This window comes from Asterias amurensis, chromosome 1 (assembly GCF_032118995.1).
Source record: "Asterias amurensis chromosome 1, ASM3211899v1".
In the NCBI taxonomy this organism is placed as follows: domain Eukaryota; kingdom Metazoa; phylum Echinodermata; class Asteroidea; order Forcipulatida; family Asteriidae; genus Asterias; species Asterias amurensis.
Window position 1 is genome coordinate 3,521,706 of NC_092648.1, and position 18,774 is coordinate 3,540,479.

Sequence of the window (18,774 nt, forward strand, 5' to 3'; positions counted from 1 at the left end):
CAAAGTAAAATACAAAAACAAATGAATGTTTTTATTAGATTGAGCCCCCCCCCCCCTCCCTGCAGGTAGAGGGGTAAAGGGTTCTGAGCTTGGGGGGGGGGGGGGCTTCAGGCTTATATATAGCCTTATTTCATAATTTTCTGTCATTTGGGGTGGGCAAGGGGGGGGGGGTAAAAAAAACTTGCTGAAAACTTATTTATTTTACTCAACATACACTTAGATTATTTATTAGACTTGGATTATTCATTGTATAAATTTTCATTGTTTCTGTAATTGTTTCTCCTTTGTTGCTAATGTTGTTGTTTTCTTTGTTGTGCGCCTCAGAATAGGGTCTGGTACACTAGATAGATAAAATAAATGCATTAGTATTAGTAGTATTAGGCAAGGGGTGGGTGGGGGTGCAAAAGTTCTTAGTGGCTTCAACCCCTCACCCCCTCCAGACCAAAACATTCATCAGTGAGTAATACTTGAAGGGCATGAACATCAGCTCTCATGGTACACTTCCCTCTGCATAGGGCATACAGTATCTTGTGGTGTGGCCCCTTTAATCCTCTAATCATTCAGGGGTGGGGGTTGGTTGGCAAGGGAAAGGTTTTGCATGGCTTATAGCGTCAACCCCTGACCCCCCCCCCCCCTCAGACCAAAACATTAATCAGTGAGTAACACTTGATCGGCATAAACGTGTGGTGGTGTGACCCTTTAACTCTCTAACCATCACTTAACAAGAGTGTCTTCCAAACTGCAAATAACTCAATTGGCTTTCAAAGTGGATAATTTCACAGAGAATTATTTATTCAACTGAAATTCCTTCCTTTATAAATCAATGTAACAAAATATTACTTCAGAAATATTTCAATTTACTCTGTTATTTTTTTCTGTACATCATTAATTCATTTGATTTTTATATATTCTTTCCTTAACTACAAAAAATAGTTTTCAAATGGCTGACTATTTCAACCCTAGCAGAGTCTTTCTCAAAGGCTAAAAAGTAAGAGAAAGACTCTTCTTGGATCGAGAAACGTGTTCCTTTAATATTTGAGTGAGAAATATCCTCTTTCTCATAAACTACCTTACTTCTGAGGGAGCCGTTTCTCACAATGTTTTATACTGTCAACAGCTCTCCATTGCTCGTTAAAGTTTTTTGCTAACAATTATTTTATAATAATTACCAATAATGTGCAATGCCTGTAAAGTTTTTTTAATGATTTTAAACCTTTTATGGTGTAAATTTTACAACAAATTCTATCAGACAAATCAAAACTGTAGTCTCTATATTCTTTCTCTCTTGGAAATACAAATTGAAAATTATTATGAATTCTTGAAAGCAATCTTATCTTTTCATCTCAATCTTATTCTTAAATAAAGTTTATAAATTTCTCTTCATAACCTTTTAACTGTACATAAATAAATAAATTTATAATTTATTGCATTGTAGAAAGGAAAATAAACAAAACACTTTGGTAGCAGAGTTTGTCTCACTTCGAAATGGATCATTGATATGGCGGTCAACGACGCGTATTGCAACCCATCTATTAAACATTCTGCCAGATAGAAATGAGCCTGCATTATATTGGGTGACTTTCGGGATGCTTGGTGGGTGGAAGCAGATGTACAAGGTTAAATCCATTTTTATCTGTAATGTGCTCATGCTCAGAACTATATAAACAAAAGACCTTATTGCAAATACTCGATACGCGCACATTAGGTGTGGAATGAGGTGCATGCTGGTGTAGCTAGACCAGCATGCACCTCATACAATAAGTTAGTGCTTGCGCAATGGCCATTTGCGAAAAAGGTCTATGGAAATTAACCTGGCAAGTATGCTGCCACCTGGGCCCAATGGCTCTGCTTTTACCGTAAGCACAGAATCGGCGCTTATGGAAGCAGGGAATTCTGTGCTTACGGCAAGCGTATTTCATGGGTTAGCGGCGTATTTTGGCTTCTGCACGTGCACACTCCACCTTACTAGGCGTTCTACAGTTACAAGGCTAGCGCAGAGATTCGGCGCTTGCATGTAAGCAGGGAATCGTGATCGTAAGCGCAGAGAGATGAAATTGGGCCCTGGTGTTCAAAAGTCTCCCATTGTTATTATTTTTGCCAGAGTAATTTTAGACCATCAAAAGAAAATATTGTTTTCCCGACCCTTTACAGCACATTTAGTTTCTTATCTTGTGCTTTTAAATTCAAAACTCACCTATCACTACTAAAAGCATAATTCATTACCTTAATCCTAACCCTCCTGAATCCTTCTGTTTTCACTTTGCTGTAACGAAGGATTCAGAAGGACTGAGGGTTGTAGACCCAAATGACAATTGCTTATCAGCTGTTTTCACTTTGCTGTAACGAAGGATTCAGAAGGACTGAGGGTTGTAGACCCAAATGACAATTGCTTATCACTGGGTCAGGCATTTCAATCTTAAAGAAGGCTCCAATGTCAAATTAAGCTTTGTGGCGCACTCACTTTTCCAATTGGTAGAGTTTATACACAGAGATTGAATTTGACCTTTTGACAGAGTGCAAACATTTTCCTCTTTGGAATAACAGACCGATTTCTTTGTGAAATCTGATGACATCATGATAAGAGTATCAAATGAAATGAGATTTTTACACAACTACATGAGGTAAAGGTGCTTGCAACTTTTTCCATCTTTTGGGAAACGAGTGCATCAACAAACTGAACATGACCTTGGAGCAAAAATTGGTGTGAACTGACGTAGGAGAAGAGAAAATCATAGGATTGAGGTCACTGACAGGCAAGTGGGCCTAATGAAAGTCACCACCCTGAACAGAGGATTGAGGTCACCTGAGCCCAATATCATGGCTTTGCTTACCGTAAGCAAAGCATCAACACTTACAATAGCAGGGAATTCCGCACTAACATCAAGCAAATTTCATGGGTAAGCAGGAAATTGTTGCTTGTGCGTGTGCATTCTTCCCTTACACAGCTAGCACATAAATTTGGCGCTTGCACAGTAAGCGGAGAATGGTGATCATAAGTGCATAATTCGGTGCTAAGCAGAGCCATGAAATTAGGCATTGCAGGCGAGAGTGCCTGAGAACAGTCACCATCAAACCAACCTCTCCTGTTCTGGAATCGGTACGGCCTCTACCCCCTCCTCATCAGCCACCTCTGGCTTGTTCGGACCGCCGGAGTACTCCTGGGCCCAGGACTTGTAGTTCTGCCAGTAGTTCTTCTCTGATTGTCCCATGTTGACGGTTTTGGTGGAGTGACGCCTACGTCTCTTGTAGATGCAGATGGTTGTGAGGAGGATGAGTAGAAAGAAGAGGATGAAGGACACACTGCCACAGACAATCGCTGTGACGCGCAGCTGGTGGCTGGTCAGTACATCTGAGTGGGCAAAACACACACACAACGAGCTTAAAATCATTTATGCACTAAATAGAGCTGCTTAAGGATAAAGACTAGCTCAACACAACTACGCTTACCAGAAAGTGGTTACCAGCTAAAATACCAGTACGAGTAGTTTTACGAGTAGCATATGTGACTGGTATCCTGCCTATTATTGCTTATACCCCCATCACACTGAACTCATTTTGAAAAATGTAGTCTCGGTGCACTTTCACTCAACTATCGCAATCCCCTGATTGACCCCTACTCGCCGTGCACATTACTATCGTCTTGCAACAAGAAATCTTTCAGAACATAGTGAGAACAAGTAGATTTGAATCGTGTCTGGCAAATTATCTGCCAAGTCACAATTCACGACTTAAGTTTGAATTCATCAGACAAGGCAGAGGCGGTTGCCATGTCAGATGATTCGGGCAAGCTTTTACTTGAGACTGGAAACTTGTAAAACACATGTGTATGGCACAATGGTACCAGGCTTCGCCCATCTGGATTTCGCTATACAAAAGCTTCCCTCATACCAATTCACATAGAAACCGTCTCTTTAGTCTGAGGAATTCAAATTCAAACGGGAACTTGTGAGTAAGCAAATCATTGTCTCAGACATTATCCAAATCTAACTTATTGCATGAATGTTTGATTCAATGCTACCTTACAAGAGAAACTATAGGACCTCTAATATTATTCTTATAATGAACACATATTGCAGCCTATTCAATTAGAGTTATTGCATCACCAACATTTGTAATTCCTGCACCTTGCAAGTTTTCCCACTCTCAGCTCCAAAGCTGACATTTGCTTGTGTTTCATCATTCAAATACATCTTTTAAGACAGAAACTTTGGAAAATATGGTGTAGGTTTCAATGAACTTTTCGTTCTATTCAACCACAAATTTGTTTGTGTTTTTTCCCATGGGCAAACAAATCTGATATCAGACTAGAGTGGGAAGAATATCACGTTTGGCTTTTTGGGGGTAAATAGCGCCTTTTAGAGTGAGACTGATAGTCCTATTATGCAGAGGATTTAAAGAGGCACTCTGGCAATAACCAGGCCCTCTCTGAAGTATGACGCTAGTTAAGCCAGGTTCATACTTTCTGCGAATGCAAATGCCATACGAACTTTGACATCACAAATTTGCAACAAATTATTCGCATCGGTGAAAATGTGCTCAACTCCTGCAAAACATTCACAGCAAAAACAGGGCTGTGGCGTCAAAATTTGTTTTGCTGTAACATTCGCAGAAAGTATAAACTACAAATAAATGAGAGATGAAAATTTACCTCCTGCATCAGCTGTGCTTGCAGTGCCAGTTGTCTTAGCTACTGAGGTATACCCTGACAAGGTTTCCATGTTGTCCTTGTTGACGGTCGTCTTCGTGTTGACAGTACCCGTCATCCCCACCTCATCTTCCACACCCGACACCGGAGTTGAAGCAGTTATGGCTGAAGGGTCATCTGACTGCGGAACTGGCACGTTGACACGCTCCCTATCAGGTCGCGTAAAATCCCTCTTGTCACCATTGGGCGGGACAGTCATGCCATCCTCTCCAAGAAATCGGAAGTCTACTCCTGAAGTACCTGATTCCGTGATGTCTCCAGTGTTATGGGATGTTACTGAGTCGGCAGACACTAGGCTGGCATCAATGAAGTGCATCCTGAAGCCTGGACCATTTCCTGACATTGTTTTAAGCTCGATGATGACAGAGTTCCCTGTTGAGATGAGAGGAGACGGTGGGACGTTCCCGCAAAACTCATAGAGACTGCCATCCATTAAAACACGAACCGAGGCGGAATCTTCAGAACAAGTGGATGTGTCAACCTCGTAGTCATCCAGGTCAAAGTCCAGGAAAGACAGATGAATTCCTTGCTCTCCTGGTACAGTGATGGTCCAGGTACATTCTTCTCCTTGAGGCATACCCTGAGGGAAGTACGGCGAGCGGATCACTCCTTCAGGGTTACTGAAAACTCGTTCACAAGGAGTATCACCGATAAGACTGCCTTCAGTAACCCGAGCAGCACTGTCCTCTTCCTGAGAGCTCATGGGTGATGTTGTTTTCCCAGCATCTGTCCCATGACCTGTATTTCCGTCTCTGTCAATGAAAACTGGGCCGAAAGATCCTTGATATGTCTCCGCACTGATGAATTGATAGGCCGCAACAAATCCAAAGTCGATACCAAACATGCTTCTGAAAGTCACAACCAACCTGTTAGTTGGAGAGATGATTCTGGGCGGTAGCTGTTGACCACAGTAAGTGTAGTCTCTCCCACCGTAGGCGTCAGAAGTGGTGATGACAAGGTGGGAGTATTTATTATCGCAAGGAGGAGAGTCGTCAGAGTCCAGTAGGAATTGGGAGAAGTCCAGACGTACAAGCCAACCACTAGGAGCAAGCATAATCCACTGACACACTACCTCCTGTGGATACATACTGGGGTAGTCTGGCGACGAAAAGTGACCTCTGCTTTTTGTCAGGGTATACAGGCACCCATCTGTGATCTCCACTATGGGATTCCGGGTATTCATGACATATTCCTTATAGGTAGATTGGCTTTGTATAGGTGTTGGTGTATCTGGTTCTTCGGTGACAAACCCAAAATCTCCAAAACGAATGTCAGACGAGTATGTTGCTCTAAATCCACGACCAATGCCATAGGTGCTATGGAACGCCAGTTTAAGCTCACCGTACGAATACACAGTGGTCGTCATTTGATTTGAGCAGATGAGAAATTCTGAGTTTCCTCTGTCGATGGTGTAGGTAGTGAGGGCCACATTGGTGTACAATGTATTGCATTGTCCGCTCTCACCAGTTATTGCATCAAAGTCGATATCTTCAAAGATGAGAGTGATGAATGTCTGACGAGCTGGTCTAATAATCCATAGTTTGTCCACATTGTGCGGGAACTGCACTGGGTAGTTTGGTGAGAGAATCTGTCCAGATTGTGCAGTTAAGACCAAGGGGGATATAACACTTACAGTAGCAGCTGGTATTGCGGTTGTCCAAACATCACTGCTGGATTGACTGTATGCTTGATATGAAGCTTTAAAACCTTGTCCCATACCAAGGTTACTTTCAAAATACACCACCGCCGAATGCGTTCTCATTTTCAATATTTCAGGCAGTTCACTTCCACACAGGAGATGGGCTTCCTGGATGCCGCTTTCTCCTTGGTAGCTCACTCTGACGTATGAGTAGTGAATAGAGCAATCCGGTTGCACCATGGGATTGTCAATATCAAAGTCTAGAAACTTGAGGGCGATGAAGTGCGTGCTATCGACAAAGATATGCCTATGAGCAAATGGTATCGAGAGGGTACAAGTTAGGATAGCCTGGGGTTGAAAATTCAGCATAGTCTTCTCTTAGCATACTGCCGCAGGATGGAAGCTGACTTCCTACTGCTGAACCAGATGTTGGTAAAACAGCAACAGTTGTTAGGCCACCACTCGAAGGGGTTGAGTAGAGTGATACTCTGCACGGAAGCCTCGACTAAACCCATACAATCCACTGAAGACGATCAACAGTTCATTAGTTGATGCTACAAAGCTTGGGGGTACTTCCTGACCACAGTATACTTGAGACGCACCGGTTCTTGTGTCGATGATCTTTAAGTTGGCATACATCTCCTCACATCCGTTCTCAAATAAAACAGAATCCAAGTCAAAGTATTCAAAGACAACGGTGATGGTGCCAGCCTCCTGCAGCTCTATGTACCATTGGCAGTTTATGCTTTGGGTCCTTTCCATTGTGGATAAATCTGGAGATTGTATTACACCATCAGGAGAGTCCAGAATACCACCACAGCCGAGAATGGATGGAATTGAAGTCGATGGAAGGAGTATGAGGTAGTCGTCTTCCAAGTCGAGTGGAGAGTAACCTGCTTCGAATCTTCCCCCGTAGCCATATTGACTGATGAAAGTGATGATTAATGAATTACTGGTTGACACAAAGTCCTCTGGAAGATCATGACCACAGTAGACATGTTTTGGACTTGTCTCTTCACTGCTGCCATCAACTACAAGTACATGAGCGTATCTTGTGTCACATTCATTACCAACAGGCATAGAATCTACATTGAAAACCGTGAACCTCAGTACAACCTTTGAGCTAGCATCCAAAGTGATTTTCCATACGCAGTTGACACCAGTGGTGTAATCGCCGGGGAAGTTTGGAGATTTTATTTCCCCGGTAGGTGTTGAGAAATCTCCACCACACTCATGAGGTTGAACAGCCATTGGCAACTTGGATGTGGAAGGTGATAAGGTATTGGTTAATATGTCTGGCTCCATGACTTTGTATTCGGCAGTGAAACCACCACTGTATCCATAACTGGTGTAGAATATTACAATCAGATAATTGGATGACGACACGTAAATGTTTGGGATATCCTGACCACAATAAACAAACTCAGACCTGCCAACTTGTGTCTCGCCGTCTACTATCTTGAGATAGTCATATCGTTGGTCACATTCGCCATTAACAGCCATTGAATCTAGATTAAAGTCTGTGAAGGCAAGCTGAATCAGTAAGTTGTCTCCCACTGTGATGGTCCATCTGCAAGTTCTGCCACCAGTGGCTTGGTCACCCAAGTAAGAAGGAGATTGAATTGTCCCATATGGTAGGTTGAGGTTTCCTCCACACTGATATGAAGACTCATCAGTTAGATGTGCCTGTGTTGACTTGGATGTGGAAGGTGATAACGTATTAGGTAGGATCTTGTCTGGCTCAACGACTTTGTATTCGGCAGTGAAACCACCACTGTATCCATAACTGGTGTAGAAAATTACAATCAGATCGTTGGATGACGACACGTAAATGTTTGGGATATCCTGACCACAATAAACAAACTCAGACCTGCCAACTTGTGTCTCGCCGTCTACTATTTTGAGATAGTCATATCGTTGGTCACATTCGCCATTAACAGCCATTGAATCTAGATTAAAGTCTGTGAAGGCAAGCTGAATCAGTAAGTTGTCTCCCACTGTGATGGTCCATCTGCAAGTTCTGCCACCAGTGGCTTGGTCACCCAAGTAAGGAGATTGAATTGTCCCATATGGTAGGTTGAGGTTTCCTCCACACTGATATGAAGACTCATCAGTTAGATGTGCCTGTGTTGACTTGGATGTGGAAGGTGATAACGTATTAGGTAGGATCTTGTCTGGCTCAACGACTTTGTATTCGGCAGTGAAACCACCACTGTATCCATAACTGGTGTAGAAAATTACAATCAGATCGTTGGATGACGACACGTAAATGTTTGGGATATCCTGACCACAATAAACAAACTCAGACCTGCCAACTTGTGTCTCGCCGTCTACTATTTTGAGATAGTCATATCGTTGGTCACATTCGCCATTAACAGCCATTGAATCTAGATTAAAGTCTGTGAAGGCAAGCTGAATCAGTAAGTTGTCTCCCACTGTGATGGTCCATCTGCAAGTTCTGCCACCAGTGGCTTGGTCACCCAAGTAAGGAGATTGAATTGTCCCATATGGTAGGTTGAGGTTTCCTCCACACTGATATGAAGACTCATCAGTTAGATGTGCCTGTGTTGACTTGGATGTGGAAGGTGATAACGTATTAGGTAGGATCTTGTCTGGCTCAACGACTTTGTATTCGGCAGTGAAACCACCACTGTATCCATAACTGGTGTAGAAAATTACAATCAGATCGTTGGATGACGACACGTAAATGTTTGGGATATCCTGACCACAATAAACAAACTCAGAACTGCCAACTTGTGTCTTGCCGTCTACTATCTTGAGATAGTCATATCGTTGGTCACACTCGCCATTAATAGCCATTGAATCTAGATTAAAGTCTGTGAAGGCAAGCTGAATCAGTAAGTTGTCTCCCACTGTGATGGTCCATCTGCAAGTTCTGCCACCAGTGGCTTGGTCACCCAAATAGGAAGGAGATTGAATTGTCCCATATGGTAGATTGAGGTCTTCACCACACTGGTACAAAGTCTCATCAGTTAGTATTTGTGCCTGGGTCGATGCGGATGGGGAAGAAATAGCATCTGTAACTTGGCTGGCATCAAGCGTTGCGAAATCAGCATCTCGTATGACGTAAGATGCCTCAAAACCTTCCCCATAACCATACACCCCAACATAGTCCACAATCAGTGTTCTCGATCTGGAAGTGACTTTAGGCGGGACATTTTGGCCACAGAAAATGTTTGACGACTGCTGATCCGTCACTTTGACATGAGCGTAGTTCTCGTCACACTGTCCGTCCACCGTGTAGGAATCAATATCGAACGCTGTGAATGTTAGGAGAATAATCCATCCAGATTCAACCGTTATGTTCCACCTGCAGTTATCGCTGGTCTGCTTTGGTAGCTGAATGCTACCACTTGGCTGGTTGAACGATCCCCCGCACAGAGGTTCTGTTACTGACATAGAGGAAGGCTCAATACCCAGCTTAGGGTCTCCTGAGCCACTATCATACACTTGGTAAGCACGATAAACTGCTCGAAAGCGATCGCTGTATCCATATGAACTATCAAAAACAACAAGAAGCGTATTTGTGGTGGTGATGAATGACAGAGGTATCTCTTGTCCACAGTAGATGTTGCTCTTTCCTGAGCCTTCCACTACCTTAACATGGGCATAACCCTCGTTACATTTGCTGTCAATGGGGAGAGAATCTAAGTTGAACTCGGTGAAAATAAAGGAGATGACCTCAGTGATATCCACTGTAATGTTCCACTGGCAGTGCAAACCCATTTCAAACTCTCCTTCCAAGTGGTCTGGCAACTGAATGACACCTCTTGTCTTGTTGAAATTCCCTCCGCACACTGATTCCGTTGGTTTGATTCGATCTTCCCGAAGAGCTGTGTAAACTGCATGGAACCTTCCGCCGTATCCGTACAAACTAACAAAAGTTACTGTTAGTGTGTTGGTTGATGAGATGAAGAGTGCCGGGACTTCTTGCCCACAGAACACATGACTACTCCCATGAAAACCATCTATAACTTTTACGTGAGCGTAGCTTTCACTGCACCAGTTGTCGACTGGAAAAGAGTCCAAGTTGAAATCAGTGAAATTGAGGGAGATGGTTAGTCCAGCTTCTACTGTTACAATCCATTGGCAATCAACACTGGTTTCAAAATCTCCAGGGTAGTTTGGTGACTGAATGACGCCTGTTGAGTCCTCCTGGTTTCCTCCACAGGAGTGCTGTGGTTCTGTTATTGCTGTTACTAGGGGCTTTGAATCTTGCTTGATAGCTTTGTAGAATGCGTGGAACCTTCCACCGTAACCATACATACTAACAAAGGAGATGCTTATTGTATTTGTTGTCGAGATGAAATATGGTGGAACCTCTTGCCCGCAGAACACATGACTACTCCCATGGCTTCCATCAATTACTTTCACATGAGCGTAGCTCTCACTGCACCCGTTGTCGACTGGAAAAGAATCCAAGATGAAATCAGTGAAATTGAGGGAGATGATTAGTCCAGAGTCTACTGTTACAATCCACTGGCAATCAACACTGGTTTCAAAATCTCCGGGGTAGTTTGGTGACTGGATGAAGCCTGTTGAGTTCTCCAGGTTTCCTCCACAGGGGTGCACTGGTTCTGTTGATGGAACATCTGGACTTGATGTTAAGAGGGGCTTTGAATCTTGCTTGATAGCTTCGTAGAACGCGAAGAACTTTCCACCAGAACCATACATACCAACAAAGGAGATGGTTATAGAATTTGTCGATGATATGAAAAGTGGTGGAACCTCTTGCCCACAGTACACACGACTACTCCCATGGCTTCCGTCATCTACTTTCACATGAGCGTAGCTTTCACTGCACCAATTGTCGACTGGAAACGAGTCCAAGTTGAAATCGGTAAAACTGAGGGAGATGGTTAGTCCAGATTCTACTGTTACAATCCACAGGCAATCAACACTGGTTTCAAAATCGCCAGGGTAGTTTGGCGACTTTATACTACCTCTCCGTTGAGTCAAAACACCTCCACACACACGATCAGGCACCACTGTTGTTGAATACTGGTTACCCATAAAATCGCCCAGTTTATGCATAGCAAAGTCAGCATGGAACCCTGTACCATATCCATAACTACTTATAAACGTCACAATAAGCATGTTTGATGATGATACTATTCGTTCAGGTACTTCTTGACCGCAATACACATGTTTCCTATCAGTTTCTAGACCAGATCCATCAACAACTGTAATATGTGCATATCGGCTGTCACATTGATTATCTATCAGTGCCGAATCCAGATCAAAATGGGTGAAATTGAGAGAGATTAATCTGTGTGGTCTAGTTGTGATGTTCCAACGATAGCGAACACCCATGGGGTATGCATCGGGATAGTTTGGGGATTGAAGCTCACCCGAGGGGTTGTTGATCACCTGATTAAAGTCCCAGGGCTCTCCGTCCAGAGCTAAGTCAGGTTGGTAATCATCAACTCTAGGCGGAAGTTTTTGATCAACTCTAGGCGGAAGTTTTTGAGTGACATTAACTCCGAACAGGTCATTAAACACCTCCCCAACTAAGGCAAGGCTACCATTGATACTTGTGTCTCTTTGTAGAGCATTCAGAAGCTGCTGGGAGTAACCTTGAATGCATGATGCTTCAGGTATATCTGACTGGATGCGGGAAGCATTCTGAATGGTGTAATTCAAGAACTGACTGGCCTGTGATATAATTTCTGAAACGCCGTCTTCCAAACTCTCTATGAGCAGAAATTGGATCAACTGCGGATTATCAAGAGCTGCATCCCCTGAGAAGTTGAAACTGAGCATCTCAACTGGAAGGCTTGCTGTGAGTAATGATTTAGTGTATTCTAAACCCTGTACCAGCCGTGATAGAGACTTGAAGGATTCCAGCGTTTCATTCATTGTCTCGCTCAGATTCTGGCAGGCCTGTATTATGCTCTCTCTGTCATGTAAGTTCACATTGACCAAAGTGTTAAATACTTGGGACAGAGACTGAGTGAGAGGGTGGTCAAATTCCTCTGAGGGGAAACCCGGTTCCAGGGTAATATCTGGGAAGGAGAAGGAAGGTGGTGGCGATGGAAGCAGTGGTGTTAGACTTGGAAGCAGCGGTAGTAGAGTTGGAAGCAGTGGTGGTAGAGTTGGAGGAGGCGGTGGTAGAGTTGGAGGACTTGATGGAGGAACAGTGAACTGTCTTTCAGCTTCTGGATCTGTTATAGGCCTGCGCTGTTCTGTGGTGAGGGCTTGCCATTGTGTTTTAACATCAAGGTGCTGTTCAGTAGTGGATGCTGACTTGGCTGAAGAGGGGAGATGCTGCTGGGAGATTGTTTCTTTCGGCTCATTGGAAACTATGACTTCTGTTGTGCTTATGGGTTGGTATCCTGCAGTAGAACCTCGCTCTTGATAAGTGAACATTTGAGTGAGCTGTTGAGTTCCAATTTCGCCAGCATGAGTCTGAGTAGCGATGTCTTGTTCAGTTCTGATCCAACTTTCATCCGGTTCGGTTAAATACTGAGGTTTGTCTGTTAGAGGATCAACTGGTCCAGTCAGCGAATCAGATTGCTGCCTTCTCGTGGTTACAGGTTGTAGTTCATAGATCTCAGTCAGAAGTTGTTCAGCTTGAGTAACAGGCTGCTGAACATCTGTTTTGGCCATAGTTAAAGTTTGAGTTTTGTAGGACTCAGTTCCAACTTGTTTTCCAGTTTGAATTCCAGGTTCTTGATTATCTATTTCACTCACTGATGGTTGTATAGTTGGAACAGTTATCTCTTTCAAAATCGTTGTTATGAGCTGGTGTCCGTTTAATTTAGTAACTGGTTGCTGTTTGGCATCAGTTTGCAGCTTTACTGTTTGACTTAAAATTTGTTGCCAAGAGCTTGTTAGTTCCTGTAAACCATTCAGATTGGTTAGTTCTTCGGTTTGAGTCACAATTTGTGTACCAGGCTTTGTTGTTGGTATCAGATTGGAGGTAGAGAGTTGTTGTTTCGTTTGAGTTATAGTTTCTTGTTCCGTAGGTAGTGATCTTGTTGAAGGTTGTAGCTCATCAGGTTTAGTTAAAGGTTCCTGTTTAACTTCAGTGACTGGAAGCTCTTCGATTTGAGTCACAAACTGTTGCCAAGACTTAGTTACTGAATCTGTATTAGAGACGGACGGCTGTTTAGCATCAGAAACGTCTCTAACTTGAGTCACAGTGTATTGTTCAGGCTCAGTAACAGGTAGCAGCGTAACTCCAGTTGTTTGTTGCCAGTCAGGCGGACTTACAGATTCTTGATCAGATTGAAGTAGATATATCTGCTCAGTTCGAGTAAGAAACTTTAGTTCGGTTTGGGTGACGGGTAGCTGTTCAGTTTTAGTAGCCTCTTGCTGTTTATTATTGCTGGTTAATACTGTAGAATGCTCTTTTGATTGCGTTAGAGGCTGCCCAGTTTGAAGTTCATGATGTGAAGTTACCCCATCAGTTGATGATATTGTTTGTAACTGAGATGTTCTTTGTGGTTGACTTCTGCTATCAGTTGCGTCTTTAGGGAGGGTCTGTGTTAAATCAGGTTGCGTGCTGAGGTCAGTCACAGTCGAAGGCGTATCTGATGGAGGTGGATTTGTGTAGCCTACAAACAAGCCCATGCTATTTCCGAAAAAAGAAGTGCCCAATTGGGGATTACCAATTGCAACTGATTCAAAAGAAAATTTGTCTCCTGGTGCGATTGTTAGTTGATCACTCTCTTGAGTAAAAGGAGAGGTGGTTGCTGGATTAACAGATGATCGATGCAGCAATGTTGTAGGTGCTTCAGTGGTCTCAATGACTTCCATTGAGGGTCTGCCTGCCGAGGATGACTCAGCCTCTGTACTTGGTTCAAAGGTTATCTGATCGGCAATGTAATCCGAGAATTTCACCGAGGTCACAGCCTGGATGCTGAGTAGGAAACCTTTCCCCTCGTCTCTGCGGTTTGTGTGGAAGATGATCCAAACTTCATTGGTGACGGAAAGAATAGCTGACGGTAAGGGCGATTCGGACATTAAAGCATTGCAGAATATCCCAAGGTTCTTTCCCGTTCTTGAGCCGTCTCGCATCATGACGTAATCCTCTCCCGGGTTGCAGACACCTCTAGAGCCCCCTTTGACATCGAACGACATGAAGCGGAGCAGCACCTGTGATGGGAAGAAAGAAGAACAAATGTTACACAGATAGATGTTAAATAAGCATGGGGCATAAAGAATATTATTTGGTTTTATGCAAATGTGTGTATAAAGCACTGAATATTCAGCACTTTCCCCAAGTCTTATGAATATTATGCCTGTAGTTATTTTTAACAGAACTCAAACCAACTTGCTCGTCAATATCCTTGCGGATATCTGTTTTGTCAACACCAAAAGTCTAATTCCCCTAACGGTGGTCCTCTGGCTGTTGCATACTATAAAAAGGGTTGTATTGTAAATTTGGGTGTGAATCCTGGCAACAGGACAGCTAACAGTTGCATGGTTCAACAACTGGCAACCCCGAACAAGTTGACATAATAGGGAGACCGACAATAGGGCTAGATAGCTCAGTTGGTAAAGTGCCGGCATGTTAAACCATCCGTTTAGAGTCCTGACCTAGTAAAGTTGTCTTTGTTGAACCCCAAAATATGAAAAATAAAAATCCTGGTCAGTTTCCTAAGAGAGGTTTGCGGTAACACCATGTGAATACCTAATTGCGTTCTCCTGAAGACGTTCTTCAGCATACTGATCGAAACGTGGAGTCTTTAACCACTGGTTCGTTTCAGAGCCAACACTACTCAATTTTCACATGGTGTTACCGGAAAACCTCTCTTATTTAAACTTCCACCTTGCAAAGTTTCAAATCCTATAGTCAGTTTCCCCTTGTGGTATATTAATTGATATTTGAAATAAATTTGATGAGTGGTTCCTTGTGGCATACCTGTTTTGAAGCTGGAGCTTGTATTGTCCATACACAGAGGAGGTCTTGTGCATATCCCCTTGGGAAGCCAGGAGACTGTAAAGATCCCACGCCAACTTGGACTGCTCCACCACATTCTGAGAACCAAACAATGTGATAATAGTAATAATAATTATAACAATAACAATAATAATACTAGGTTTTTATATAGTGCTTTATCACATCCCTAGGGGCGTATCAAAGCACTCAGTGTTTTGAGCTGCAAGGCATGTAGAGCTATGTTTTGAAGTATGAGACCTATTTCTTTAGAGTAATGGTTTACAAGGTGCTGTGGCACAATATGCTGTCAATCAAACAAGGAACACTAGGACGAACCCCTTCTCTTTTAGTGTATGGTTTATTGTATGTGTTTTACACAACACGGGAGACCATCGGCTTTACATCCCATCCAAAGATGAAGCAATGGTTAAGTGTCTTGCTTAAAGGCAGTGGACACTATTGGTAATCACTCAAAATAGTTATCAGCATAAGACCTTACTTGGTAGTGACCATTGGAGAGCTGTTGATAGTATAAAACACTGTGAGAAACAGCTCCCTCTGAAGTAACGTAGTTTTTGAGAAAGAAGTAATTTTCCACCAATTTGATTTCGAGACCTCAGATTTAGCATCTGAAAACACACAATTTCGTGTGACAAGAATGTTTTTTTCTTTCATTATTATCTTGCAACTTCATCGACCGATTGAGCTCAAATTTTCACAGGTTTGTTATTTTATGTATATTTTGAGATACACGAAGACTAGTCTTTGACAATTACCAGGAGTGTCCAGTGTCTTTATGGACATAGGTGCCACGACTGGGACTCGAACCCACACTTTCAAACGGTTTCAAACGCTTTTCAAAGACCAACTCGACAGATCCAAGGCAAAATTTTCCTTTCAGGACTGAGAATATTTATATTTCCCTGGGACAGGAAACCAGTTCATCGCATGTTACTCCTCTGGTCTCGCAAATACTCATTTGTACTTCTGGGTGGAGAAAAGCAATTATGATAACATCCTTGTTCAAAGACACAAGTGTCGTGGCAGATGAGGCAAGGATCGAAACTCACATTCTTTAAACATACAGAACTTAAGTCTATCGCCCTAGCATGCCCCCGGCCACCACACCCCACTTTATAGAAAGTATGTTACAAACATTGAGGGAGGGGTGAGTCTAAAACAAAACCTTTTAAAAAGTCTTAGATTTGTCATTCCTCTAAACTTTGCAGTACTTTATAACTTCATACATTTATCTTCTTCTTACCTTTTTCTGCATCTCTGCGGGACCGACCGAGGGCAAGTTTCTTGAAGATTTGTGACTGCTGGGAGTCCTGGAAAAGAGAAAAGATATCAAAAAAAGAAGAATTATAGACGAGCACACAGAAAACACAAAAAAGATACCCACATTTGCAAAAACTAATGCAGTCTAAAGATGTAAATTACCAAAAGTATACCCTACCTTTTTAAGGCAATTAAAGGGAAATGTTGTTGGATCAGTGGAGTTGGTCGTTGAAATGCATATGGTTAGATAGATAATTTAAAAGCAGAATATAATGATCTACACAAACATGCCTCGAAAATGCACAGTTTTTCTTTTATGTTCGAACAAACACGGTCGGCCATTTCGTGGAGTCAAAATTTTGACTCAATACAATGGCCGACTGTGTTAGTTCGCGACCTATAAAGAAAACCGTGCAATTTTGAGGCATGTTTTTGTGGATCATTATATTCTGCTTTTAAATTATCTATCTAACCATATGCATTTAATAACGGTTTCAAACACTTTTAAAAGACCAACTCGCCTGATCCAAGGCAATGTGTACGAGGGCCAAAAAGGAAATTAAGAGTCAATATGACATTATAAATTACCATTTCCTAAAGTAAGCTCCCGATGAAATGCTCCAATAAATAAAGTCATACCTTAGATTATAGAAGTCTTATTTAAGCAATTTCATTTACAAGTGTTTTTCATTTTAAAAATGAACCTGTCATAATTAAGACTTGTACTGAGGCATTATTGTGATATAAGTCACTGTTTCCCCCTCTCTCAGTGGCCCTTCAATGGTTAATTAAAAACAATTTTTTTTTGACCCACTCAGGCCATAATATTTCGATTTTTAAATATCTAATGGCTTCAAATAAATCTATATTTTGAAGAACAAAGTAATGCCTCAAACGGAACAGATATTTTAGATCAAATGTCTCTAATCAGTGTTATCAATATAACAAATGTTGGCTTAAACAAACAACTTTTATGTGTACATTAATCAGAAATGAATATTTTGTCTTCCGTTTTTTTTTTTTTAAATGAATTTCGATTTTCAGGTTTTTCTTTTGGCCCACCTCCCATCGTTTCAAGAAAGAAACAAATCTAATTTATTAATTATTAGCAATGTTCTGGATGGCCCCTAAATTTTTAAATTAAAGTATAAGACAATTCTCCGTCTCATTCTCTGTCATTTGAGAAAGGAAGGCTGGTTCTCCAAGATAAGGATGGAGAAACGAGAAAGAACAAAAGGTGGCAAAAGATGAGGCTGACGGGCTTATTTTATGGCCGTATCTTTAAAATTTCAAGACGTACGAAGTCGTCTTATTCGCGTACGAACTTAAAAAAAATCAATTTATAACGATCCCACCGTTTGAACAAATTATTAAAGTTAAAGTATAGACTTCTCAAACCATTATAACGGCGTGGCTCACTAAACCATTTCTCATTTAAAAAGAGAACGCTTTCATTCCAACAAATGGTGTTGGACTTGAAGCCAAGAAGTGGCTGAATAAAAAACACTACGGCAATAATAATAATTCTAAAATTCAACACCGATGTTCTTAAGTTACACCGGCGTCCATTTTAGGCTGCGAGAATGTCTTCCGCCGTAGACCATTTCTTAAACTCACCTTCGACAGAACGTTTCGGAGAAACTGAAGGACCCTTGCATGGTCTCTTGGTGTGCCGTCTTGACTGCCACGAACACGGCCTCCATACAGCAATAAAACCACGCAGAAAGTCAAGATTTTAGTCCACATTATTCCCCCAGATTGTCAAAAAATCCTGCAGGTTACAGAAGGAAAACGGGGGAAAAATCGAGTCACAATGGTAATTCTGCGAGTCTAAGATGCGAAGTTGTGCCCGAGTAGACTTCCAACATCGGTCTAATGGGCGTACAAAAGGCCGTGTAGCGACCACCACAGGCATGCGCGAATTCCGCAATTTGAAAGAAACTTACGCGAATTTGCATAACCGTTTCTCTTGTATGTAGTTGTATTATTGGTAGTGATGCAACACGGCCTAAATTAAGAAAAGGTTTCCAGAAAGGGTTTTCCCAACAACCTGCAACAACCAAATTTTATTCGATCAAAATTACGAAGGCCCTCCCAGCAGTTTTTGATTAACGCCTGTAAATTCAAGACCACCCCATGGTATTTAAAAGTTTCTCACTTTTAATCCTTCGAAAAAGCGGAACAGACTTAAGCCATATAAAGGGTTTCAGTTCAAAATAAAAGAAACGCGATCCGAACTCT

General features: G+C 42.1%; 1 protein-coding gene across 1 annotated transcript; it reads right to left on the minus strand.

Moving 5' to 3' along the window:
• Positions 1-826: 826 nt before the first annotated feature.
• LOC139942685 (cubilin-like) lies at positions 827-18,384 on the minus strand. The gene is given in 7 exon segments (XM_071939497.1): positions 827-3,349; positions 4,649-6,653; positions 6,655-6,797; positions 6,800-14,465; positions 15,235-15,350; positions 16,517-16,583; positions 18,151-18,384. Coding segments are annotated over 7 exon segments (10,407 nt in total). The 5' UTR covers positions 18,280-18,384; the 3' UTR covers positions 827-3,068.
• Between the last annotated feature and the right edge of the window lie 390 nt (positions 18,385-18,774).